Source organism: Ovis canadensis, chromosome 6, assembly GCF_042477335.2.
Source record: "Ovis canadensis isolate MfBH-ARS-UI-01 breed Bighorn chromosome 6, ARS-UI_OviCan_v2, whole genome shotgun sequence".
NCBI classification, from domain to species: Eukaryota; Metazoa; Chordata; class Mammalia; order Artiodactyla; family Bovidae; genus Ovis; species Ovis canadensis.
Window position 1 is genome coordinate 107,433,213 of NC_091250.1, and position 26,926 is coordinate 107,460,138.

General features: G+C 40.2%; 1 protein-coding gene across 2 annotated transcripts in view; it reads right to left on the minus strand.

The window, feature by feature from the left end:
• SDAD1 (SDA1 domain containing 1) overlaps nucleotides 1-21,781 on the minus strand; it is a 31,487-nt gene extending 9,706 nt beyond the window's left edge. The window contains exons 1-15 of one of the 2 annotated variants that reach the window (XM_069594377.1): nucleotides 21,560-21,781; nucleotides 20,459-20,716; nucleotides 16,014-16,118; nucleotides 15,430-15,528; nucleotides 12,771-12,881; nucleotides 10,670-10,741; nucleotides 10,481-10,581; nucleotides 9,276-9,333; nucleotides 8,651-8,725; nucleotides 7,142-7,243; nucleotides 6,525-6,594; nucleotides 5,175-5,278; nucleotides 2,973-3,030; nucleotides 1,760-1,818; nucleotides 1,079-1,155 (exon numbers count right to left, since the gene is read on the minus strand). In XM_069594377.1, coding sequence (XP_069450478.1) covers nucleotides 1,079-1,155; nucleotides 1,760-1,818; nucleotides 2,973-3,030; nucleotides 5,175-5,278; nucleotides 6,525-6,594; nucleotides 7,142-7,243; nucleotides 8,651-8,725; nucleotides 9,276-9,333; nucleotides 10,481-10,581; nucleotides 10,670-10,741; nucleotides 12,771-12,881; nucleotides 15,430-15,528; nucleotides 16,014-16,118; nucleotides 20,459-20,548 — 1,181 coding nt within the window. In that variant the 5' untranslated portion in view covers nucleotides 20,549-20,716; nucleotides 21,560-21,781. Of the gene's footprint in view, nucleotides 1-1,078; nucleotides 1,156-1,759; nucleotides 1,819-2,972; nucleotides 3,031-5,174; nucleotides 5,279-6,524; nucleotides 6,595-7,141; nucleotides 7,244-8,650; nucleotides 8,726-9,275; nucleotides 9,334-10,480; nucleotides 10,582-10,669; nucleotides 10,742-12,770; nucleotides 12,882-15,429; nucleotides 15,602-16,013; nucleotides 16,119-20,458; nucleotides 20,717-21,559 lie in introns of both variants that reach the window. The other variant, XM_069594378.1, reaches the window with a different exon arrangement.
• Between the last annotated feature and the right edge of the window lie 5,145 nt (nucleotides 21,782-26,926).

The following is a 26,926-nucleotide window of genomic DNA, read 5'->3' on the forward strand; positions in this document are numbered from 1 at the left end:
GGAGATCCGGGTTTGATCCCTGGGTCAGGAAGATCCTCTGGAGAAGGAAATGGCAACCCATTCCAGTATTCTTGCCTGGAAAATCCCATGGATGGAGGAGCATGGTAGGCTATAGTCCATGGGGTCACAAAGAGTCGGACACGACTGAGCTATTTCAGTTTCACTTGCGCCCTTAATTAAAACATACTTTACTGCTAAAAATGCTAATCTTCATCTGAGCCTTCAGTGAGGCATAATCCTTATGCTGGTGGATTACCAAAATGTTACACAGAGACACAGAGTGAGCAAATGCTATTGGAAAGATGTTACATTAGACTTGCCCCACACAGTTACCAGACCTTCAACATGTAAAGCAAAAGGCAATAAAGGGAGGTGGGCTTGTATATGTTGGCAGCATTTATTTGCCAACTCTAGGGGAAACTGTATTAGGTCAAGTAAAAGTCTTTTTTTTCTTTTTAAATTGGAGGATAACTGCTTTACAATGTTTTGTTGGTTTCTACCGTACATCAACACCAATCAGTCATAATTACATATACATCCCCTCCCCTCCCCCTATTCCACCCAAAAAGTTAGTCTTTAGGGCTGTTATCTCCCAGAATGTTTTCCAAGTGAGATAAAAAGCAGCTGTTCAGCATACTGCTTAGTTATCAGGACAGACTGGACATCCTAAACCAGTGCTCATACTCACTAAGTGTTTTCAAATTAATCAAAAAGGTCACTGAACTGCTTTGGGATTAAAGAATCATTTAATAATGAATCATTTGTTTCAGCGAAGACAGGAATTCAGGGTAGCAGACAGGGAAAAAATATTTAGACTGCACACAAGCATTCATTTGAAATAGTAAAAAGCTAGTTAAAAAACAAAATGTTGATTAGAAGGACAGAAATCTTTTCTTTGGCTCAAAATTCTAACCAATAAATTTAAAAATTACCAAGAGAAGAAGAAAAACACTGAGAAGGCGGAAATATAAGTTTTTCTCAGAGGACACATTTCAGCTGAAATTTCACATCTTGGTAACGGAAAGCAAAGCCAGCAGGTGAAAACCGCTGCCACTGCCTCCAGCCACGTTCTACATACCCTACAGTCATGACTTCTCCAGAGTTCTTGTCAGTAACAAAATTGTTGGCCACAGTCATGAGCAATGACTGAATGATCTGAATGGGATGGAAAGAAAGGGTATGAGTACTGGTAACATGTCTCCACCTACTCAACTGCTTGGCGATGAAGGGATGATACACTATTACAGCGGAAAAACAGCCCTCCACCTTCGGTCTGGGAGGTGGAAGGAGCAAGACTGAGGAAGACAGAAAAGTAACTCTATTTTGGGTGTCGCTGTCTTCTTGGCTATTCTGAGATTAAATCTGGCTCTCCTTTAATCTAAGTTTTCAACATTACTTTGACCCAGGTTCATCCAACACTCTTTTAATCAAAGAAAGGAACTACCAGCTTTGAAAAATAATCACTATATAAATTCACTGATATCCTTGCCTTCTCCAGGATAAAATGTGGCCACTCATCAAAACAAGAGTTCTCAACCACTGGTTCAAAACAAACTTCATTTTCTATAGTAAAATATTTTTATTTCTAAACGTAAACTTCTCTGTATAAGTGTCCTTAAGAGCTAGTGTCTCTTCTACTCAGTTTAAGAAGGCGGGGAGGACAGTAATCTCTGTGGGAAAAGCCACCATGATATACTCAGTGGCACTGCTATGTACTCCTCACTAGATCCTGACAGAAGTAAAGTTTAAGAGTTCTCACCTCTGGGGGTACTAAGTGATGAGACGCTTGTGCAGCAAACAGAAGGATCTTCGTTACTTCTAACAGCGTAAGAGATCAGAAAGGCCACAGTCAGTCAGTTTACAGCCCTGTTTCAGGACCACAGCAAACATGGCAAGCACACACACCAGCCTTAGTGCTCCTGCTGAGTACTCCGCCTGGAACACCCAACTCTCCGACGTCTACGTGGCTCACTGCCTTGCTTCCTGCTCATTTGCTGCCTCATCAAAATGTCTCTCCTGACCACATAATCTATTCCCTTTACCTGCTTCCTTTTTTCTCAAAATACTTATCTTCACCTGGACATATGTATAACACTCTGTGGATCTTGCTCTAGAATGTAAGTTCTATGAAGGTAAGAGCAACACTTTATGTTCACTGACGTCTAATGCAGTGCTCACTAGGAATCATTAAATAAATGAAAAAATATAAACATACACATATACACACACTCCCCCTTTAAAGAAGTATATATAAAGAATCTGCCTGCAATGCAGGGGACCCAGGTTTGATTCCTGGGTCAGGAAAATCCCCTGAAGAAGGAAACGGCAATCTACTCGAGTATTCTTGCCTTGAGAATCCCATGGACAGATGGCTACAGTCTATGGGGTCGCAAGAGTCAGACACGACTTAGCGACTAAACCATCCACATATAAGGAACGAGGCCTTTGGCAAACGAAGGGAGGGATCTCGGTCTTTCTTCTTTCTCTACCTCATAGGACTGAAGTGAGGATGAAACAAGATGACTACATGGGAATCACTTAGCACAGCATCTGGCTCATGCTGAATGTTCAATAAATGTTCACTTCTTTCCTACTTTGGTTCAAGTTGAAAGGCAAAGACAACCATTACTTTCTTTTTGCTTTTATTTATTTTTTTTCCCCCAAACTTTAAACTTTTATTTTGTATTGACGCATAGCCTATTAACAATGTTGATGTTTTTAATAAAAATACAAATAAGGGCAATGAAAGCAGTAAGGCAAACTCTGGTATCTATTACCAAGTTACAGTAAATAATCAAAAGTCTTTTTAAGAATTTTCCATATGAGTATGGTATTACAAACAGACTTGCTTTGAGAAACCAAATATTTTAGAACTCCCCCCCCCACCAAATAACTGTAATTCCAGAACCAAAGACTGAATGGTTATTCTAACCCCAAGGCCACCAAAGGAACACAGCAAGTGGAAGTCTTACCTCTTTGGTGAGGCTGTAGAAACCTTTGCACAAAGGGGTAGAAGTTGAAGAGAAAGAGCTGTGGAGAAAAGAATGCACAAACTTAATATATAAACTCTGCTGAGCTGCAGAGTTTCAGTGCTCCATGATGTAATTATATCACCAAGCTTAACTAACTGGGAGCCATTTTTTTTCCCCCCTCAACAAGTATGAGTGATCCAGGATGATTCAATGCACTGTATTAATCAAGGAAAGGAAGGCTATGTTCCTATCCTCATTATGTCAAGGCAGAATGTGTACACAGAATAAACCAAGGGAGGAAAGGCAGTCAAAATGCAACATTCTACTTTTAAATTGGTGTGGCTACAGAAGCAATTTTTTTAGTCTTCAAAAGTAATAGTAATTCAAACCTGAATAGCACCTAGTGTAATCTGATCACCAAAAAACCCACAGTCTAGTTTTGTTATTATATTCCAATCGAACCACACTGGGGAAATGACTCTGAGCTCCACCTAGATGTGGGCTCCAAAATCACTGCAGATGGTGACTGCAGCCATGAAATTAAAAGACGCTTACTCCTTGGAAGGAAAGTTATGATCAACCTAGACAGCATATTCAAAAGCAGAGACATTACTTTGCCAACAAAGGTCCATCTAATCAAGGCTATGATTTTTCCAGTAGTTATGTACGCATGTGAGAGTTGGACTATAAAGAATGCTGAGCACTGAAGAATTGATGCTTTTGAACTGTGATGTTGGAGAAGACTCTTGAGAGTCCCTTGGACAGCAAAGAGATCCAACCAGTCCATCCTAAAGGAGATCAGTCCTGAATACTCATTGGAAGGACTCATGTTGAAGCTGAAACTCATCTGAAAAGACCCTGATGCTGGGAAAGACTGAAGGCAGGAGAAGGGGATGACAGAGGATGAGATGGTTGGATGGCATCACCCACTCAATGGAGATGAGCCTGAGTGAACTCTGGGAGTTGGTGATGGACAGGGAGGCCTGGCATGCTGCAGTCCATGGGGTTGCAAAGAGATGGACACAACTGAGTGACTAAATTGAACTGAACTACTAAGATGAAAGTGACGAAGATCCAGTTATTAAAGCAACTGTAATCTTTAACTTCAAGAAGAAAAACTTTGGAGATGGCCTAATCGTTTTCAAAGCTCATCATGTGAGAATAAATTTTTTTCTGTTTTAGTCACAGAGTAAAAATAGGACCAGAAAACTAAATGGCAAGACTTGTGTTTGATATAGAGATGGATGTTTAATTGCAGTCAGTTGTGAAGCTCCAGTTTTCATTTCTATCAAATCAGACTTCAATTACAAATCACTTTTGCTTTTCTGTTGAGCTCAAATTCAGGTGTGACTTGAAATTACTGCACAAATGTAACAAGAATTGACTGGATGATCCTGCTTTAGAACTGCAGCCCATGGAGAAAAACCAATTTATCCTTAAAATGTTAAATTTTTCTTTTGGAAATGGAATAAGTATATTCACTCATGTCTACTTTCATTTTTATCTTGGTATTTGTCTATACTGCATGATATTCAATAAAGAAGCCTGTTTTACTTTTTGATTTTTGAAGAAAGCAACATATTCAATGACAATCAGATTAGAACTAGTCACAAGAGCAAAATGACAGGAACAACCTTACAGTCATTTCTTCATGGCCTGAATTTTTGGGAATTCCTCCTTTTCTATAAAGGCAGATAGTCTGAGTATGTTTGAAGTTTCCATATGTATACACAATAAACGTACATTATACCACCAAAGAGTTCTTGCAATCTAATTTAATATTAAATGAATGATCAGAGAATTCAGCTTTGCTAAGTGAGTAAGCCGGAAGTCAAGAAAGCTATGAAGGGGTAAATGGTGAAACACAGTAACAACTGATAAAAATATGTGGGCTATGGTGGCTCAGAAAAAAGTTATAAGTGAAACAAAGGTAAATAAAAGGAAGTTAAAAAAAAAAAGAACAAAACAGTCTGTCTATAAACTGAACACATGTACAATTCAACGTTCATACTTACTGATAAGGAAAAGTGACAAAAACAGCTGTTTTCTAGTGAAAGATTTTATCCTTCTGTAAACTATATGGGTTGAAATGGTATGCGAGGATAAAATCAAGCCACCGCTCTACCTTAGTCAAAGGTGTCTTTTTACCAAGAATAATTCTACTTCTAATATTCATCAAGAGAAACACAATGCAATTCAAACCTCGTGAATTCCCACCAATCTGGAGATGAGGTTCATGAGCATCATCTTCACTTCAAACCTCTCCTTGGAGCTCTCTAGCTGCTTCAGTAGCTTTTCTGCAAAATCTGGAAAGAAGAAAACAATCGGATGTATACTGTGGGCCCATGGTCTGCACAATATTATCCAACAAGTGTAGAGAAAAGCGGTGGTTTGATCGTTGACTCTAGCGTGACTGTGCCTGAAATCACTGCAGAACCAGGATGAACTGACAGGACAGGTGGAAAGACTTACACACAAGCAAATATACCTTTGATGGTGCCCAAAGTTAAGTCTTAAGGATTCCCAAGATTTTCAGCATCAACATCGAGTGACTGTTTAACAAACACTCTAAGACCGTGCTCCTTAAAGTGTGGTCTGCACACCACCTGCAGCTGTCCATCATGTAGCTTATTACAACTACTGAAATGCAGGACCCAGCCTCAGACCTACTGAAAATCAGAATCTGTACTTTAGTAGGATCCCACATTGGTCTGTATATGCTTTAAAAGTTTGAGGAACACTGACCGAGAGGAAGGGGCAGTAAACTGGAGTACAGAAAGCATTTAAAAGCCCCACTGCCAGGGAAGGGATAGATTTGGAGTTTGGGATTGACAGGTAAAACATGCTGCTATGTTTAAAATAGATAACCAACAAGGATCTACTCTAAAACAAACAAACAAAACAACAACCCCATTGCCCAATCATACCCCATATTAACTAATCAGTCTCTGGGAATAACAGGATGTAAGTACCAGTATAAGTGAAGTCGCTCAGTCGTGTCCAACTCTGTGACCCGTGGACTGTAGCCCACCAAGCTCCTCCATCCATGGGATTCTCCAGGCAAGAATACTGGAGTGGGTTGCCATTTCCTTCTCCAAGTACCAGTATAGTTTCATAAAATTCCCCAACTGATTCCATGTGCAATCTAGTTTGAGAACTAGTGTTCTAGAACAGGTTTCCCAAATTTTAGGTTTCCATCCGCTGGTTTTAAAACAGAACAAAAAAACCCAAAAACAAACCAAAAAAAAAAAAAAAGGGAATAACAAGAGATTGTTAATTTTCATTTGGTCAGGTACAATGTCCTACTATTACTGCATTATGAATGACATGAATTGTGAAGAGGGCTGTTCCACCACATTTTTCTTATTTTGCTGTGGGCTGGGAATCACTGCTTTAGAACATAATTCTCTAGGCCACAACCAACAGGCAACAGTTTAGCAGTTATTGTCTGTTAAGTGCCAGGGATTTTATATTCTCTGATAACCTGGAAGTTAGGAAGCTAAATAGGCAGATAAAGCCAACAAGGAACTTGGGAGGTCATAATTATAGTACCTTGGGGATCATGAATCAAGTGAATAGCTGAAAAGTTAAACACCTCTGGTTTTTTCTTCTTTTTATGTTTCTGAAAGAAAGGGAGAGGAAAATATTTACATTCTGAATTACAGTGAAGAGGCCCTACGCTGTTACCAAGTCTATCACACTATTTAAAAAGAAAAAAAAATCTTTGTTCCAAAAACCTTTCTTTCAACTGAAAGAACTAAAGGTGCTTTAAGGCTTCTAAGAGTCAGCTTGGGAATGTTCCAGCTATTAGCACCTGTGAGACTATAGGGATTTGGAAATATAAACATTAAAAAACAAACTAGGGGCAAATTAATGACTTCGAATAATCACTACAAAATGTAAGATTTACTTCATTTGTGTTCTCTTCTGAGAAGACATGATCAAAACAAATAAAAATGAACTTAATCAAATTAATTTATTCAAGTCAGACTTTGCTAGAGCTGAGAATAATTATTCATCTAAAAAAATCAGGGCTTAAAAATTCATCACACATTTCTAAGCCTTTAACAAAAATGCTACTTAATTTCAAATGCCTAAAAGCTTTTGCTAAAGACCACATATTCTGCGTTTGAATGAGTCCCATCTCCTCTGCTAGGCATGCATCTCACCGTGAGGACTTTCATAGCCTTTTCCAACTTCTTCTTGTTTTTGGAGCTTTTCTTCCCAGTGGCATACTGCACAAGCAGGTCTCTTGCTGTTGGTCCTTCATCCTGAAGAAAAAACTACTTTGTCAAACCGTAAACAAGGAAAATCTGCATAAGAGCAGAGAATAACCCTTTCAGTCACTTCTTTGTATTTGTACTCTTTGCATGAAGCTATTAAAAATAAACACAACTTTAAAAATTCAATAAAAGTATTTGCCCACGTGCAGGAACAGGCACATATGAAGATTTCCACTACAGCACTAACTTGTTTTTCTGCTTTGAGTTTTTATTGACGTATAATATATAGACAGAAGGCAAGTATGTTTTTATTTGAAGGAAAAAAACAAACCTGGAGACAAGTCTTTATCAATAGGGAAATGCTTAATCTACACTACATTTATTTCATATTCTGAAACGTTATGTGGAGGTTAAAATACTGAGATAGATCTATATGTACAAGTAGAAGACTATCCAAAGGCACCGATACATCTGCCAATCTATATATATGTCATCACAAAGAAAACACGTGCAAAATAGTTTATATATATTTAAAAAACAGACTACACACATAAGACAATACGTATACATGTCCACATATATATGCATGAGAAACGAAATGGTTAACTATGAAAACAGAGGTGGGAAAGAAATAAGAAAGGATTGAGAAAACTTTTATTTTATTATATCTATAATATCTGAAATTTTTTACAGTAGGAATGTATTAGTCATGTGTTATTTAATAAAATAATAACAAAACAAATTACAAGATGTTATATCATATTCCAGTATTATTACCAAAATGCAAAAATGAGAAGGGACTTTTTTTTACAATTTCTTTCTCATCTTAATAAAAGTATTTTTAACAAAGAAAATTTCATGGCATCATAAATCTTGATTTTTCCTTTTAAAGATGCCATACCACCGAGGGCTTCCCAGGTGGCGCTAATGGTAAAGAACCTGCTTGCCAATGCAGGAGATAGAAGAGATGCGAGTTGGATCCCTGGGTCGGGAAGATCCACTGAAGGAGGGCATGGCAACCCACTCCAGTATTCTTTCCTGGAGAATCCCATGGACAGAGGAGCCTGGCAGGCTATAGTCTTTAGGGTCACAGAGTCGGACATGACTAAGAGACTCAGAACGCGCGCACACATACAACTTCCTTTCTCCCCTCTATAAAACTTCCATGATGTTTAACCTCAAAAATATATTGGCAGTAATTTTTATTCTAGGTTTAAACAGTGAGATATAGGTATAGCTTTAGAAAGAACAAGACTGAATGAATCTAAGTTTTATTAGTTATTTAACCGATCTTACAGAGTGGGACAAAATCTAAATAGAACAAAATCTCAGCATGGCAGAACTCAATAAAGGATAAAGGTAGCATAGACGTTTCTAACTTTAACAATCTACACTGAGAACAATAATAAAATCTGATAAACTGTGAAGTTCAAAAGTATCTGTGGTTAAACTAACCTCAGAGTCTGAGTCACTGTCTTGTTTCTCCTCTTCATCTTTCCCAAGGAAGAACGTCAAAGCAGCAACTAATATCTAAAGACCAGTTCAGACAAAGTCAATTACTCATCCCAGCTTACAACAAAGAATAAATACTTCTGTCTATATTTTATACATGCATATGAACTAGGATCTGAAGGGGAAAAAAAAAAAGAAAAGAGTGGTAGGATCTGGGCTCATCTTTCTTAGCCAGGCTCTACAGAGTTGTTATCCTTCAAGCAGCAAGTCAAGAACTTCTACATCCCCCATAAGAAAAGTGATATTATAGCCCTTCTAACAGAAAGTCAAACATGCCCTTAAATTTCTTTCAGCTTTGTCTGAGCCCAATAAAAGAACAGTCAAGATTTATAGGGGAAAACATAAAATAAACACTAAGGCTACTGTTTAATAGAGAGCATTTGAAAAACTCTTAATTTTGTTTGACTGTTCTAGAGCACAGATAAACCAGGGCAGCAGCCTGAGCACAGTTTGGACAGTGCGTCTGCACACGAGCGCTTCCTTGCACACCCACTCCTCTCCTTCACCTTTCAGCTAGAGAAGCGACTGCCTACCAATGGCGCCTTCACACAGCCCTGCAGGAGCTCACCTTGGTGACCTTAGAGAAACAGGCCGTTGTGATCACATTGACAGTTTTGGCATCGTTCCTGGGGGAAGACAGTTGAGCGTTTTAGGGTAAAATTTCATTCTACTGTACTTGACAGCATAGACAATGGCACAAAATAAATAATAAATACTTCTGATATGTTAAAATTTATAGTTTGTACTATTTCAAAAAGTCATGGGTTGCTAAATAGCCAACTACAGGCGAACATTTCCAGACCAGTTGTGTGTCAGAAAGCTATGCAGACATTAAAAAGTGGCTTTTTTGAAGGATTTTAAATGACATATAAACCCTACTCAAGACAGATTGGGGGAAAAAATAAGAAAAACTACAATACAGCAAAATTCCAACCATATTTCAACATTCATATGAAAGAAAAGACATGAGGAAATATCATATTAACTGTGATTATTTCCTTGTGACGCTATGGACCTTAGCCCGCCAAGCTCCTCTGTCCATTGAATGTCCCAGGCAAGAATACTGGAATGGGTTGCCATTTCCTTTTCCAGGGGATCTTCCCAACCCAAGAATTGAACCACGTCTGTTTGTCTCTGGCATTGGCAGGTGGGGGTTCTTTACTACTAGTGCCACATGGAAAGCATACAGGTGGTAGGACTACCAATAAATTTAAAAACAAACAAACAAACAAACAACTTTCCAGCTTTTCCACTGCAACAAACATCACTTTAATACTTTAAAAAAAAAATTAATGAATAAGAAAAGCAAAAGACATGAATTGGGGGCACTGTACCAACAAGCTGAAGTTTATAAAACATGATAATTTAAGTATAGAGGATAAAGTGATTTGAAAATCTTCTCAGAGGCAGAGTAGGAAGAGCCTAGACAGACCATGGTGTGAATTTTAACTCTACCTTTTATGCGCTACTACACTTAAGCGCATTGTGAAACTACAGGTCTCATTACCTATAAGATGGGAATAATCCCAGATAAGCTACATTACACTGTTCTGCAGGTTGAACAGGGTAAGGCATAGTGCAGGTGCTCAAGAAATGGTAGCCAGTGTTATTATTAGTCATTTGGATTGCCTCTGTATTTTTACTTCCAACTTAATCTATATCAGTGATGTATTAAAGACCTCAAAATCAAAGAAATATATTTGTGTATATGTTCTGTGGTAATTACAGATGTATAGAAGCCTATTTGTCAAGAGATAAGTACATATATATTACCAGATGTTTCTTCTGTAGAGTTCAATCATGACATCCAAAGAGATTTTGGCTGCAGTTGCATTGCTATCTCTTAACATGGTATACATGAAATTCTGCAATACCTGAAGGAAAAGTGGATTAAGAAGGCTTAATATATTACGCAATACTGCAGTGCAACGCTGCAAACATGGAAAACAGAAGGGTACTTACTATATTCACTTTATTGCTCTTATGTTTTGCATTTATATTCTTGACATCAGTCACAATATGAGTGTATAAAGTCTGTGGAAAAGAAACAAAACATGTACAGTAACTGACATTTCTACTCTCACTTTATTTGGAGAGAAATACAAACGTATAAGAGGACTTAGCTTACCTGTTTTTCCTTCTATCACAAAAGAGACCAAAAACAAACAAAACAAAAAAAGCAGCTAAAGGAAAGTACCCTCAAAAGGTTAAATATAGAGTTACATGACCAACAAATCCATTCCTGGTTAAATTCCCAAGAGATGTGAAAATATATTTCCAATGTTCACGCAAATATTCATAGTAGCATTATTCCCAACAGCCAGAAAATGAAAACAACATAAATGGTCATTAACTGATGAGTGAATAAACAGCAAGTGGTATAACCAGACAATGAAACATTATTTGGCAACAAAAAGGAATGAGGTGCTGACACAAGCTACAACATGGAGGTACTCTGAAACATTATGCTGAGTGAAAGAAGTCAGTCATAAAAAGCCCACATTATATGACTCCATTTATAAGAAACATGCACAGTAGAGTAGGCAAATTTATAGAGACCAAAAGTACACTAGTGGTAGCCTAGGGCTGGGATAGATGGGAGGATAGATGGGAGGATGGGAGTGACTGCTAATGGGTATGAGGTTTAAGGAGGTTATGATGTTCTAAAATTGACTGTGGTGATGGTTGCAAAACTCTGTGAAGGTACTAAACACCAATGAATTGTACACTTTAAATGGATGAACTATATGTGAATTATATTATCTCAATAAAAAAATTTTTTTTTAAACGGGAAAGTTACTCCCCTCAGTTCAATTCAGTTCAGTCGCTCAGTCGTGTCTGACTCTTTGCGACCCCATGAATCGCAGCACGCCAGGCCTCCCTGTCCATCACCAACTCCTGGAGTTCACCCAAACTCATGTGAATTGAGTCAGTGATGCCATCCAGCCATCTCATCCTCTGTTGTCCCCTTCTCCTCCTGCCCCCAGTCCTTCCCAGCATCAGAGTCTTTTCCAATGAATCAGCTCTTTGCATGAGGTAGCCAAAGTATTGGAGTTTCAGCCTCAGCATCAGTCCTTCCAATGAACACCCAGGACTGGTCTCCTTTAGGATGGACTGGTTGGATCTCCTTGCAGTCCAAGGGACTCTCAAGAGTCTTCTCCAGCACCACAGTTCAAAAGCATCAATTCTTCGGTGCTCAGCTTTCTTTACAGTCCAACTCTCACATCCATACATGACCACTGGAAAAACCATAGCCTTGACTAGACGGACCTTTGTTGGCAAAGTAATATCTCCGCTTTTTAATATGCTATCTAGATTGGTCATAACCTTCCAAGGAGTAAGCATCTTTTAATTTCATGGCTGCAATCACCATCTGAAGTGATTCTGGAGCCCAGAAAAATAGCTACTCCCCTAAATACATGCAAATATTGGTACCCAAAATATGGACCATTTTTATTCCACAAGTTAGATCAAGAAGTATAATTGCTAAAATCAAATAAATACAGCCTCTTAACACTTTGAAAAAAAATTTAAGTTAATGAATGTAAACTTTAGTTTCTCTTTCTGAAAATTCACAAACCTTCAGCTCCTGGTCTTACTTATATACAAAGTCACAGAAGATACAAATAACAAAAAAGGTCAGGTTTAGCTTGTCAGTACCGTGCAGTGGAGAAGGGACTGGGTTCTAGAGCTAGGCTGCCTGGCTTTATGTTCCTGCAAGAGCAGTGTGACACTGGGCACGTTACTCTCTCTCTCTGTGCCTCAAATTTTTCATCTGTGAAATAATAACAATAATAAGCCCTATCTCATAGCACTTTGTGAGTAAAAAAAATATGTAAAATGCTCTGAAAATGGTAACTCAGCAAAAAGTAAACAATGAACATTAGCTATTACCACTATATTGCCCTGTACACAATGCTCAATTTTTTCCTATTAAAATTATTTCTTAGCTGTTTCCAGTGATACAAAGCCTCAAGAATTCAAGAGACTCCAAACTCTGTAAGTTTTATATCACTGCAAGGAAAAATGACATATGGGGATAGGGAGTGGTTTTGTTCTTTACCTTTCGCAGAAGCTTATCATGGCAACGTAGAAGTTCAAAGAAGAGTTCCAGCAAACTTGATGGATTGATGAGATTCTTATTTCTCAGCAAGATCAAAGCTTTGCAAAATGTCTCAGGAAGGAAAAAAAAACATACTATAAGACAATGATAAAGATGACAAAATGGAGGAGGAATATCCCCAAACCTCTTAATATCTTCTACTAACTAGGTGTTATTCTAGGCATTGAAACAGAACAGAAAGTCTCTGCCCTTGTAGATCTTATGCTGGGGGTGGAGCAGAAGAGGGGACCGACAAGCAAGTAAGCATATAAGGAAATAAAACAGGCAGGTATAATTACTACACAGTGACTGAGGGAGGACTCCTTTACACAGGAGGTCAAGGAAGTATCAAGATAAAATGCTAGTGATTAGTGAATCCATAAGAAAGGTGGGTAACAATTACTGAACACTAAACTGGAATAATCAATCTGAAATTGTGATCTTACAAGGCATTTTTTTTTTGGAAGTATCGTTAGCAGTAAGAACAGCCCAATGGCAGTTGTAGCACTCTCACCACCAACTTCCATGAGTACCCTTAACCCCCTGAATTTTGACCTCTAATACAATTCTCCATTAGATGGAACAAGTGATCCTTGGCGAATAGTTGATTTCAAGTCTTGGGGCCGACAAAACAGTAAGAAAGGATTTGGAACTATTTCTGCCAGAATGCAAGGATGCTTTCAAACACATCATGGGCATTGTTAAAAGGAATGGCCAGGTTGTGACCATTTGAACCTTAAAAAGGCTGTTTCACAGAAGTAGATGCTCTAAGTCATCTCTTTCTCTTCTACACACTAATCTCTCTGACTCCTTTCATATTTCTTCTAGTCTTAGTAAATTATATGACAAATATATGTGTCAAATATATGTGACAAATATATGACATATGATCTATTTGTCACATATATATGTGACAAATTATATGTGTCAAAGATAGAGAAATATAAATTTTATTAACTATGTAAATGTTATTTAAAAATAACAATAAATAAATAATAAACCATGATTTTATTAAGTAAGTAAATGTTAATATACATGAGTATTTTGTTTCTTCCACTAAAAAACACAGTTGTTTATATCTATACAAGCAAGAAGGGGTGAACACAAATTTGGGAATGATTCAAAAAGTCCTGGAAAAATAGCAAATAGGCTTGGAAGAAAAAGTCCAGGAGTTGAAAAGGATTGGTGGTTATCACTACAGCTAATTAAAAACAGGATTCACCATTGTGTTCTAATGATTCCTCTAAAGAGGAATGCTAATTATACTGATTCAATCCCTTGTTTCCTAGCAATCTAATTATTTTTCAAAACCTACTAATCATCATAAAACACTACAAAGAAATAATACACACATTTGTTTAATAATGCCTGCAGATCAATTTGGTTGGATACTGTTAGCACACAAAACAAAGAAAACCTAATTACTTGGAAAGACAGGAAGTCTCTACACTCAAAATCTGTATGGCCCACAAGGACTTGAAAAATCGATGACATGAGTAAAAGTCTTGCATAATGGTTCAAGTCTGAAGTTTCTCAGGCTTTGCTGAGATGGTATGCTTTTTCTTTGGGGCCTAACCAAATTAAGATAATCCTGGAGATATATAAAAACAGAATTACAGAAAGCTTGGGAAAGTGAAAGAATAAGAAACAAAGTTGAATCTACAGACAGCATTTTTATAAGCTTTGGTAAAGGATATTAGTATGTTTTATGATGATAATTTTTGTGTAAGTTCTACCAGCTGTAAAGATGTTTGAAAAGTTGATGTATGATATTTAAATAATGCCTCTGACTGGGTTCCCTAGCATCAGAGTACAATTCATTACAGAGGTTTGTCTAATGTGTGCTCTTTTCTAGAAGGGAAGGAAAGAAAGCAGAAGGCAGAGAAAAGCTGGGCAAGGATGTCTCTGTGGCTGGAGACAAGCTTTAGTTTGATTACAGAGAAGCCCTGGAGTTGGATCCACCCTGTGGAAAGGGTTGGGCTTTTCAACCTCTGGGTTAGTCAGACATCACCTATGGGGCTGGAAGGGCCACCCCTCAGGGGCTGGGGCTCCTATTTAGCTGAAGACAGTGCTCTAGAGAAAGGGCAGCTGGGCGCCTTTACACCTGACATTCTCCGCAGGTGGGAGCACTGGCCAGGTAAATGGGACCCAATGCCAGTCACCCAGGTAACAGTGTTTAAAAATGCACAACCTGGCTACTTAATGGAGAAATGTCTCAATTCAGCTTTATAAAAACTGTAAGTTGTAATTAGGGTTCTTCATGCATATGAGATTTGAATGACTAAGAGGAATCCCCTACTCAAAACAGGGAAAAGAACATCCTGGCAGGGTTAGCAGGCTGCCAGAACAGAGAGCTCAGAGGGGAGTGCAGCAGAAAAGGAGATGAGGTCAGAAACACAGGCAGGAAGCAGATCATGAAAGGATTTACAGGCTAAGTTAGTAAGTTTGAGTTGTTTTCTCTGTAAACGAGAAGCACAGAAGAATTTTAACCAACGGGTGACACACTGATCAACGGTTCAGAAAGATGTTTAGATGATAGACAGTTCTCATTTAAATATCCATACATATTATACACACACATAACCACAGCACAATTTATCAACCCAAGTACTGGTCCTACCATTCGGAGATCTGGATCCAAGACAGTGTGGTTGTAGGACAGAAGATCTTTCAGCTCTTGAGGAAAGTTACTTAAATGTTCCGGATAACAGTGACTAATCTGTAACAAAGCAAAGGCTCTTCTGAAGTTTTCCTTTCTCTCCTATAATTCATATGCACAGATTAAGGATGTTCTGCAAAAGGAGAGTAAAAGGCTGTTTCATAGAAGTAGATGCTCTAAGTCATCTCTTTCTCTTCTACACACTAATCTCTCTGACTCCTTTCATATTTCTTCTAGTCTTAGTAAATTATATGACATGACTCAGAATGCACTTTTATGATGAATTTGAAGAAAACAAATAGTTTGAAAGCTTTTTTTTGCTCTGGTTGGTTCTGTGAAAAGTTCTAGTGAAATCCTCCAACTTAACATAGGAAAAAAATAATTTGCAAAAATTTGCGAAAAGGGAAAGTTAAAAAAAAATTTTTTTTTAATTAGGCTTCCACTTACAAATGGAATGAGATTGTGTGTAAGTGAGAAAATATTCTGCAAGCTGTGTGTAACAACTAGTCTGTGATTTACTCCCCACCCCTGAAAAAAAATCTTACCTGAGCCATAAACATCACCAGCTCTGCCAGTTCTTTGCTGGGTTTATTTGGTTGTAATTTGAAAATCTCCACATTGGATTTGTAGTGATTATACTGCTGTAGAAACTGTAAAAAAATAAAATTTAAATTGGTCACCTTCTATTATAAGACTTTCTCAGTACAGAATAAAAAAGTTACTTAGAAATCTTTGAGAGTGGCATTGAGAAAAAGATGTAGTAAAGGTATGTAAAAACACTGTTTTCCTTTATCAGTATTCTTCAAGACGAGTTTTGAAAAATCTGTGCACATCACAGGTAATTTAAAGACCCGTTCCCTTACCATTAGAAATCTAGGTATAAAGGTACGAAGAACAGCGACACCGAGTCAAAGACTCAGATCTGGCTCTATACTGCCATTTACTATCTAAATGGTCCTCTATCGTATTGTCTATGATATGCAGCCCCAATACCTGCAAAAATATATGAATCAGAAAATGGGCAATAAAGTATAAGAATTATACCTCAAGTACACAAAGCTCTCCAGTCAAAATTTCCTTCTCCCTTTAAATAATAATTATGATTTTACCCTGGAGTTCTAGATAAGATGTGTTAACAGGCAAAAGCAATAGACACGCAGAAATAATACTGATAATAGCTCCCCTTTATTCAGTACTTGCTTGTGCCAAACTCATCATGTTCATTACTTCATTTAATTACGTTTAATCCTAATAACAAACCAATAATCTAATGCTGGAACTCCCGAACTGTCAGTTCTATGCCCTACACCCACTTTTCATGCCTAGGTCACGGCTTCAAACTATGTGTGTTTCTGTGAGATAGAGAGAGGGAGAGAATGGAGAAGATGGGGACGGGAAGCGGAGGGGAGAGAGAGGGACACTTAGAAACAGAATGAATATTTCTTTATATTACCACCCCTGACTGCTTCAGTGAACTCCAAATTCAAGTATCCAATTGCCAGTTGAGCTGTCTAACAGACATCTTAAACTTAGCTTGGGCAAAAAACAAGACCCCTGATTTCCCTCCAAAACTGCTAGGCCTCCAGTTTTCTCCAAGAGTAGGAATCAAAGAGGGAGACCTGCAGTCCCTACGTGCTTCAGTTAACACCCTACTTCTCTTGACTCCACAATGCCACTGACAAGTGAAGAGAGGGCCCCATTACTCAGAGTGCTCCTGGCAAGATCCTTATCCCACTTGTTCCCCTAGATGACTAGAAAACAACTTAATTAAAAAGGCATTTTTATCTGTATAGCTCACTACCATAGTCCCAGTACCTAGTACACAATAGGTACCAAATAGTATTTGTCAAATACTCAGACACAGAAATAAAAATACCTGAATCATTCTTCCTTCCTTTTTCCTTATCCCCCATGTCCACTCCACCTGGAAGTTCTACTAGGCTCCATTTCCATGAGAGCTAGTCTCAATCTGTTCACTTCTCTCCACTTCTGTTGATAATTCCAGTGGTACCAACAACCCTCACGTAGGCCATTCTGACAGCTATTACATTAGTTATCCTGCTTGCAGTCTTGCTGCTCTACAACCTATAACCTCCAGAGTAAATTTTTAATAACATAAATCAGATCATGTCACACCTCTGCTTAAAACTCTTCAATGGCTCCCTAACACACCAAGAGTAAAATCTTAACTCTTTACCATGTTTTTAAGGGCCCCACATGACCCAATCTCTGTCTGCCTGCATTTCCCAGGTCATTTTACACTACCCTTGTCTGTGCTCACTACATGTTAGCAACACCGGCTGCCTCTCTATCTCTTCTCCACTGACAGCTTCTACACTTCCTATTCTCCCTATCTAAAATGCTCTTGATCTGTCTCAATATCACAGCAGTAAAGCCTTTCCTGTTTATGGCAGCCAAATCAACAGCCTCCAATCCTAACATATTCATATCCAGTTTTACTTTCTCCATAACTCTTACGACTCTATGTCTTCCATCATTAGAATATAAATCCAAGAGAAGAAGGCTCTCATATCTTATTTATCATTGCATCCCGAGTGCTTGGTGGTGGTGACTGAGTTGGTAAGTCGTATCTGACTTTCTGCAACCCTATGGCCTGCAGTGTGCCAGGCTCCTGGAAATTAGAATTTTCCAGGCAAGAATACTGGAGTGGGTTGCCATTTCCTTTTCCAGGGGATATTCCCAACCCGGGGATCAAACCTGTTTCTTGGGTCTCCTGCTTGGTGGGTGGATTCTTTACCACTGAGCCACCTGGGAAGCCCAGTACCCTGAGTGTTTAGAATTATAAATACTAGCACACAGGAGATACAATATGTGTGAATTTGTATAAGAATTTCTTAAGGGAACAGATGAGTAATCCTCTGAGGTAGGTATTATCTCTTTGCACATTAAAATACACATAGGCTCAGGTGGTTAAATCTCTGGTTATACAACTGGTCAACAGTAGGCCCAGAGTCAGAGAAGGCAATGGCAACCCACTGCAGTACTCTTGCCTGGAAAATCCCATGGATGGAGGAGCCTGGTAGGCTGCAGGCCATGGGGTTACTAAGAGTCGGACACAACTGAGCAACTTCACTTTTACTTTTCACTTTCATGCATTGGAGAAGGAAATGGCAACCCACTCCAGTGTTCTTGCCTGGAGAATCCCAGGGACGGGGGAGCCTGGTGGGCTGCCGTTTATGGGGTCGCACAGAGTCGGACACGACTGAAGCGACTTAGCAGCAGCAGGCCCAGAGTACGGAGTTAGTGCTGAAACCAGTGCTTTTAAATACAGCATTGTATAGGCTCTCAACTGTGCTTTGTCTAATGGTTTATTCTGGGCTGTGCTTAGTCGCTCAGTCACATCTGATTCTTTGCAACCCCATGTACTGTAACCCACCAGGCTCCTCTGTATATGGGGATTCTCCAGGTAAGAATACTGGCGTGGGTTGCCATGCCCTCCTCCAGGGGATCTTCCCAACATAGGGATCAAACCCAGGTCTCCCACATTACAGGTGGATTCTTTACAGTCCGAACCACCAGGGAAGCCCAAGAATACTGGAGTGGGTAGCCTATCCCTTCTCCAGGGAAACTTCCCCACCCAGAAATCAAACCAGGGTCTCTTGCACTGCAGGTGGATTCTTTACCAGCTGAGCTACTGTGGAAGCCTCTAAAGTTTACACTGCTTTACACATCTCAAATCCTCACCTACATTACTTAACTTCTTGTATTTGTTCCTAACTCTTTATTTCCACTTCCTTGAATCTTTCAAAAGGCTCTCTCTGCCGGTGATCTAAACCACTGAGACTGCTATATGTGCTGCAGTCCATGGCATCACAAAGTTGGATTCCACTTAACCACTGAACAACAACAACAATAACAGTTCACAAATACTTCCATGTGAAAATCCGGAGGAGGAGGGGAAATGAGAATAATGAATTATGAAATATGAATATGAAATACGAATAATTATGTTAGCCATTTGCACAAATAATTGCAGCAGATACCTGTTTAATGTCTGTCAGATAAATGGGTGTTTGAAGAAAGCACTTACCAAATTAATATCAAAATCATCACTTTCATTTTGTCACTTCTCAGCTCAAAACACACGTAATGTTCACAGTTTGTATGAGGTCAGTATACAAAGCCCCTCAGTCTGGATCTAATCTCTAATTTTCAACCTTGTCTTTTCCCCACTTAAATTCTGACATCCAGGTATTGCCAGTTTCTGATGAGGTTGAATCTGGTTTTAAATATATATACCAAGCTAGAAAAGACCCTGATGCTGGGAAAGATTGAAAGCAGGAGAAGGGAACAACAGGATGAGATGGTTGGATGGCATCACCGACTCAATGGACATGAGTTTGAGCAAGCTCCGGGAGATGATGGACAGGGAAGCCTGGCATGGTGGAATACATGGGTTAGCAAAGCGTGGACACGGCTGAACGACTAACACCACCACACCAAGCAAGCTCCTGTGTCTCTCCCGTAGAATTGAGAATCCGCCCCCTTCCCAACAGAGTCCCTGGCACAGAACGCCGGCTCCCGTAAACAGACTTAGAGCGAAAGTATTCTAACAAAAGTTTCATCAAGTGTTAACGACTAATTCAATTTAGGGGTTTCAGAAAACAAAAGGCTTGAGAAAGTTGTCTAGAAGTCGGAGGTTAGGGGGCGAACCATTTGTCTCTCCACCTCAATAAGGTCCGGAGATAAGGTAAAATGAGGTTTTTTAAAAGGTGTTTCCGTGGCAGCGGGGTCTACCGAGCAAGCAGAAAATCCCAACAGGCAGCAGATTTCAAGAGGTGGGAAAAGAACCCTGAGCCATGTCTCTCCCTTAACCTCTTTTCTCCTCGCGGGGAACCCCTAAATTAAGAGACGAACACGCGGCGAGCCAGAATCCCAGCTACATCCTACGCCTCGTTATAGCCAGCGTCTATAGGTTTCCAGCGTCACCGCGACCCAGGTTTCCAGCGTCACCGCGCCGCGTTCCTACCTCCTCCACGTAGGCCGGCGGGTCCCGCTTGATCAGATTCTGTAACTGCGGAAGGTTGCTGGGCAGCTTGTTATTGTTTCTGCTAGACATGTTGGCTGCTGACTGGCTCCGCGACGAGCAGTTTCAAGAAAACCCAGAACGCCGGCAACTTCCAACCGTCTCAAGCGGCGGTTCGGAGTCGTGCTTCCGTGTATGACCGGAAACAGCACATGGGTAGCTCGGCGGGCGGCGCCATCTTGGTTCTTAAAGCGAGCTTAACTACGGGAACCTCAAAGTGTCAAACTTACTCTCGCGGTTTACTGATTTCCCACCCCCCCCTCCCCCCCCCCGGCCAACTGCTGCTACCTAGCGTTGTTGAAATAATCTGAAATGCGAAGACTCCCCCCACCACACACACAATAGTCTATTTCACTATCCCGACATTATCTCATGAAACAGACAAATGAAAATTAAGTTGCCAAAACAAACCTTCACAGCCTAAAGTTTTAAAGAAAGCTGAGAGCCGAAAAATTGATGCGTTTCAACAAAGCTGTTGGAGAAGACTCTTGAGAGTCCCTTGGACTGAAAGGAGATCAAACCAGTCCATCCTAAAGGAAATCAGCCCTGAATATTCATTGGAAGGACTGATGCTGAAGCTGAAACTCCAATACTTTGGCCACCTGGTGCGAAGGGACTCATTGGAAAAGATCCTGATGCTGGGAAAGACTGAAAGCGGGAGAAGGGGACGACAGAGGATGAGATGGTTGGATGGCTTTACCCACTCGATGGACATGAGTTTGAGTAAACTCTGGGAATTGGTGATGGATAGGGAAGCCTGGCGTGCTGCAGTCCATGGGGTCGCAAAGAGTCGGACAAGACTGAGCTACTGAACTGAACTGAACTGAAAGTTAGAAGCGAAGTGTCGATGGGGCGTAGATGGGTGAATGCGAGCTAAGTCGCGTCAGTCGTGTCCGACTCTGCGACCCTATGAACCGTAGCCCGTCAGGCTCCTCTGTCCGTGGGATTTTCCAGGCAAGAATACTGGAATGGGTTGCCATTTCCTTCTCCAGGGCTCTTTTCCACCCAGGGCTTTTCTCTACCCTGGGATCTAACCCTCATTACCTGCATCTCGTGCATTGGCAGGCAGATTCTTTACCACTGGAGCCCCCTGGGAAGCCCCTGGGGAGTAGCTGCTGCTGCTAAGTCGCTTCAGTCGTGTCCGACTCTGTGCGACCCCATGGACGGCAGCCCACCAGGCTCCTCTGTCCCTGGGATCCTCCAGGCAAGAACCCTGGAGTGGGTTGCCATTTCCTTCTCCAATGCATGAAAGTGAAAAGTGAAAGTGAAGTCGCTCAGTCGTGTCCGACTTAGCGACCCCATGGCCTGCAGCCTACCAGGCTCCTCCGTCCATGGGATTTTCCAGGCAAGAGTACTGGAGTGGGGTGCCATTGCCTTCTCCTAGCAGTATCCTATTTTACAGAGGGTGAAAAAGATCAATGAGGAGCATAAATTAGTTTTCCTGTATAATTTAAAATACCTGTTCTTGTGTTGTTTCTGTTTCAACCCAGGTGGCACAGTGGTAAATAATTTGCCTGCCAATGCAGGAGACACAGGAGATTCAGGTTGGATCCCTGGGTCAAGAAGGTCCCCTGGAGAAGAAAATGGCAACCCTCCAGTATTCTTGCCTGGAGAATCTCATGGACAGAGGAGCCTAGAAGGCTACAGTCCACAAGGTTGCAGAGTCTGACACGGCTGAAGCAAGCACTCAACATGACTCAGGAAAACAGTAGATAAAATATAGTCATGTTGACTGGTTTAAAATGAATTTGTATTTAAAACACCACTCTTGTTATAACCTTTGTAAGTACTGTTCTCCAAGAGTTTTAAATTCAGATTCTGTTCATTCAAAGAAAGTACATTTCCACAATTTCAAAGTGTGCAAAAATAAATATGTGGAGAATGAATTAATCCCTCACCCTGTTCCAAGCACTTTACTTGTATTGAATCCTGAGAAGAGTCCTCTAAAATAGGTGCTAAAATTACCCGTACTTTGCAGATGAGGAAACAGGCCTGGACAAGTTGACTGCCTAAGTTCATATCAGGTGAGGAAGCTGGGATTTCAGTCCAGGCAGTCGTGATCATAACTAGATGAGAAAGAAAAATGTAGCCTGATAGTTGTCAGCTGGTTAGCTGGTCTGGCATCAGAAGATGGACAGTGGTATTCCCCTGCTTAATATAAGCAGTTTCACAGAACGCCAGCTTCAGTCCAGGTCATCTGTGGCTATGTCTGAATGAGCAAAAAAACAAGACAACTCTGTAATCACATCTAAGCACAAGCAAGTTCAAGAACTCTGTGCAAACCACTTGCAGTTTTTCAGCTACACTTGGAAAAGGACTATCTTACCTATCATAGAACCAGGTACTTGTGAAATTATTAAGAAGTAAATGTAAACAATTTTTTAAAGCCCTTTCACAGATTTAAATTAAAAACATTATTTTTGGTTGGTTGAATTAGTGAGGGAAAAAAGCATTCTCAAAACAAAATATATTGAAATAATTTAATTCCTATCAAAATTAAAAGCTTATGTACTATGCATATTTAAGTCATTAAAATGTGACTTATGAGTTAAACATTCAGGCCATGTCACCAGCTTTTATTCATAGTCTGTACATCAGGCACTAGGGTAAGCATTTGTCTGTTTTTGTTTTGTTTTTGGACATGCCTCTTGGCTTTCAGAATTTTAGTTTCCCAAACAGGGATCAAACCCAGGCCAGCGGTGAAAGAGTCCTAACCACTGGGCCACAGGGAATTCCCTAGGGTAAGTATTTTGAATACAAAAATAAATAAATTTCACCCTCAGGATATTCAGAGACTAATGAGAGAAAAATGGAAAACACATTCTTACGATGAATAACAGAGCAATGGAAGCAATAGAGAAGACAATCTAGCCCAGAAGAATTAGCGTGTTTCACAGCTGTGAAATTAGTTTCACACTATTTGATTGAAATTTTTGATGAGGAGGATTTTTTTTTTTTTTTGAGAAGAGAGAAAGATTTTCTACATAAAGAAAATAGCCAGTATAAAGGTGTGACGGAAGAAAGCTGTGGTACATATACACAATGGAGTATTACTCAGCCATTAAAAAGAATTCATTTGAATCAGTTCTGATGAGATGGATGAAACTGGAGCCAATTATACAGAGTGAAGTAAGCCAGAAAGAAAAACACCAATACAGTATACTAACACATATATATGGAATTTAGGAAGATGGCAATGACGACCCTGTATGCAAGTCAGGAAAAAAGACACAGATGTATATAATGGACTTTTGGTCTCAGAGGGAGAGGGAGAGGGTGGGATGATTTGGGAGAATGGGAATTCTAACATGTATACTATCATGTAAGAATTGAATCGCCAGTCCATGTCTGACGTAGGGTGCAGCATGCTTGGGGCTGGTGCATGGGGATGACCCAGAGAGATGTTGTGGGGAGGGAGGTGGGAGGGGGGGTCATGTTTGGGAACGCATGTAAGAATTAAAGATTTTAAAATTTAAAAAAAAATAAATTAATTAAAAAAAAAAAAAAGGTGTGACGGCTTGGAAATCACTGGTGGAATTAAAGGATGACCAGAACTTTGGATGTGACTCATGGTTGGGAGGAGGCGTGCAGCAGGGAAGGAGCTGAGGAAAATGAGTCAGGTGAGATTACGCAGTCCTGATGATGAAAGGCTTTACATGCCCATTAGGAGGGCACACGAGTCTGCTCATTTTACCCCCAAACACCCTGAAGCTGGAATTTTGTTGTTGTTGCTGTTGTTAGATGAGAAGACTAAGACTGAGAGTGTTTAACTGAATATGTATTTTCTTTTTCTTTTTTGTCCACACCTTGAGGTATGTGGAATCTGTTACCCAGCCAGGGATCTGAACCCACATCCTTTGCCTTGCAAATTGGATTGTTAACCACTGGACCACCAGGTAAGTCTGAACATGTATTTTGAATGGCTAACTAAATATGTAGTTTTTAAATATTAAATAATGGCTGCTTGCAAAATTGCTTCAGTTGTATCTGACTCTTTTCGACCCTATGGACTGTAGCCTGCCAGACTCCTCTGTCCATGGGATTCTCTAGGCAAGAATCCTGAAGTGGGCTGCTATGCCCTTCTCCAGGGGATCTTCCAGGTCCAGGGATCGAACCCAGGTCTCCTGTGGCTCCTGCATTGCAGGCGGATTCTTTACTGCTGAGCCACCAGGAACGCCCTAGATAATAGCTTAAACACAAATAATTTAAGTGTAATACAGTGTATGTATGTTTGGTATATATTAGCCAGATCAACACTGAAAAAACTCCATATTCACTTCTGAACTTAATCTTGAATTGGCAAAGGAACGTTCCATCTTCTTATGATCCCCAATTGATTTTTAACTTGAAGGGAATTATGCTAGAAGAGAAAATCTTTATATCTTTGTAAAAAGAGGCTTTATTATAATGATAAAATATTCATAATATGTGGATTCAAATGGCTTTAAAAATGACTTATTTGAAGGAGCCTAGACTCAGTTCAGTTCAGTTCAGTTCAGTTGCTCAGTTGTGTCCTACTCTTTGAGACCGCATGGACTGCAGCACACCAGGCTTCCCTGTCCATCACCAACTCCCAGAGTTTACTCAAACCCATGTCCCTTGAGTCAGTGATGCCATCCAACCATCTCATCCTCTGTTGTCCCCTTCTCTTCCTGCCCTCAATCTTTCCCAGCATCAGGGTCTTTTCAAATAAGTAAGTCCTTACATTAGGTGGCCAAAGTATTGGGGTTTCAGCTTCAACATCAGTTCTTCCAATGAACATCCAGGACTGATTTCCTTTAGGATGGACTGGTTGGATCTCCTTGCAGTCCAAGGGACTCTCAAGAGTCTTCTCCAACACCACAGTTCAAAAGCATCAGTTCTTTGGTGCTCAGCTTTCTTTATGGTTCAACTCTCGCACCCATACATGACTACTGGAAAAACCATAGCTTTGACTAGATGGAGCTTTGTTGGCCAAGTAATGTCTCTGCTTTTTAATATGCTGTCTAGTTTGGTCATAACTTTCCTTCCAAGGAGCAAGAGTTTTTCAATTTCATGGCTGCAGTCACCATCTGCAGTGACTTTGGAGCCCCCTAAAATAAAGCCCCTCACTGTTTCCAGTTTCCCCATCTATTTGCCATGAAGTGATGTGGATCAAAATAAACTGTGGAGAATTCTGAAAGAGATGGGAATACCAGACCACCTAACCTGCCTCTTGAGAAACCTATATGCAGGTCAGGAAGCAACAGTTAGAACTGGACATGGAACAAGACTGGTTCCAAATAGGAAAAGGAGTACATCAAGGCTGTATATTGTCACCCTGCTTCTTTTACTTATATGCAGAGTACATCATGAGAAACGCTGGGCTGGAAGAAGCACAAGCTGGAATCAAGATTGCCAGGGGAAATATCAATAACCTCAGATATGCAGATGACTCCACCCTTATGGCAGAGAGTGAAGAGGAACTCAAAAGCCACTTGATAAAAGTGAAAGCGGAGAGTGAAAAAGTTAAAGCTCAACATTCAGAAAACGAAGATCATGGCATCTGGTCCCATAACTTCATGGGAAATAGATGGGGAAACAGTGTCAGACTTTATTTTTGGGGGCTCCAAAATCATGGCAGATGGTGGTTGTAGCCATGAATTAAAAGACACTTACTCCTTGGAAGGAAAGTTATGACCAACCTAGATAGCATATTGAAAAGCAGAGACATTACTTTGCCAACAGAGGTCCGTCTAGTCAAGGCTATGGTTTTCCCAGTGGTCATGTATGGATGTGAGAGTTGGACTGTGAAGAAGGCTGAGCGCCGAAGAATTGATGCTTTTGAACTGTGGTGTTGGAGAAGACTCTTGAGAGTCCCTTGGACTGCAAGGAGATCCAACCAGTCCATTCTGAAGGAGATCAGTCCTGGGTGTTCTTTGGAAAGAATGATGCTAAAGCTGAAACTCCAGTACCTTGGCCGCCTCATGTGAAGAGTTGGAAAAAACTCTGATGCTGGGAGGGATTGGGGGCAGGAGAAGGGGATGACAGAGGATAAGATGGCTGGATGGCATCACCAACTCGATGGATGTGAGTTTGAGTGAACTCTGAGAGTTGGTGATGGACAGGGAGGCCTGGCATGGCACAATTCATGGGGTCGCAAAGAATCGGACATGACTGAGCGACCGAACTGAAATGAACTGATGGGACCAGATGCTGTGACCTTAGTTTTCTGAATGTTGAGCTTTAAGCCGACTTTTCACTCTCCTCTCACTTTCATCAAGAGGCTGTTCAATTCCTCTTTGCTTTCTGCCATAAGGGTGGTATTATCTGCATATCTGAGGTTATTGATATTTTTCCTGGCAATCTTGATTCCAGCTTGTGCTTCATCCAGCCCAGCATTTCTCATGATGTACTCTGCATAGAAGTTAAATAAGCAGGGTGACAATATAT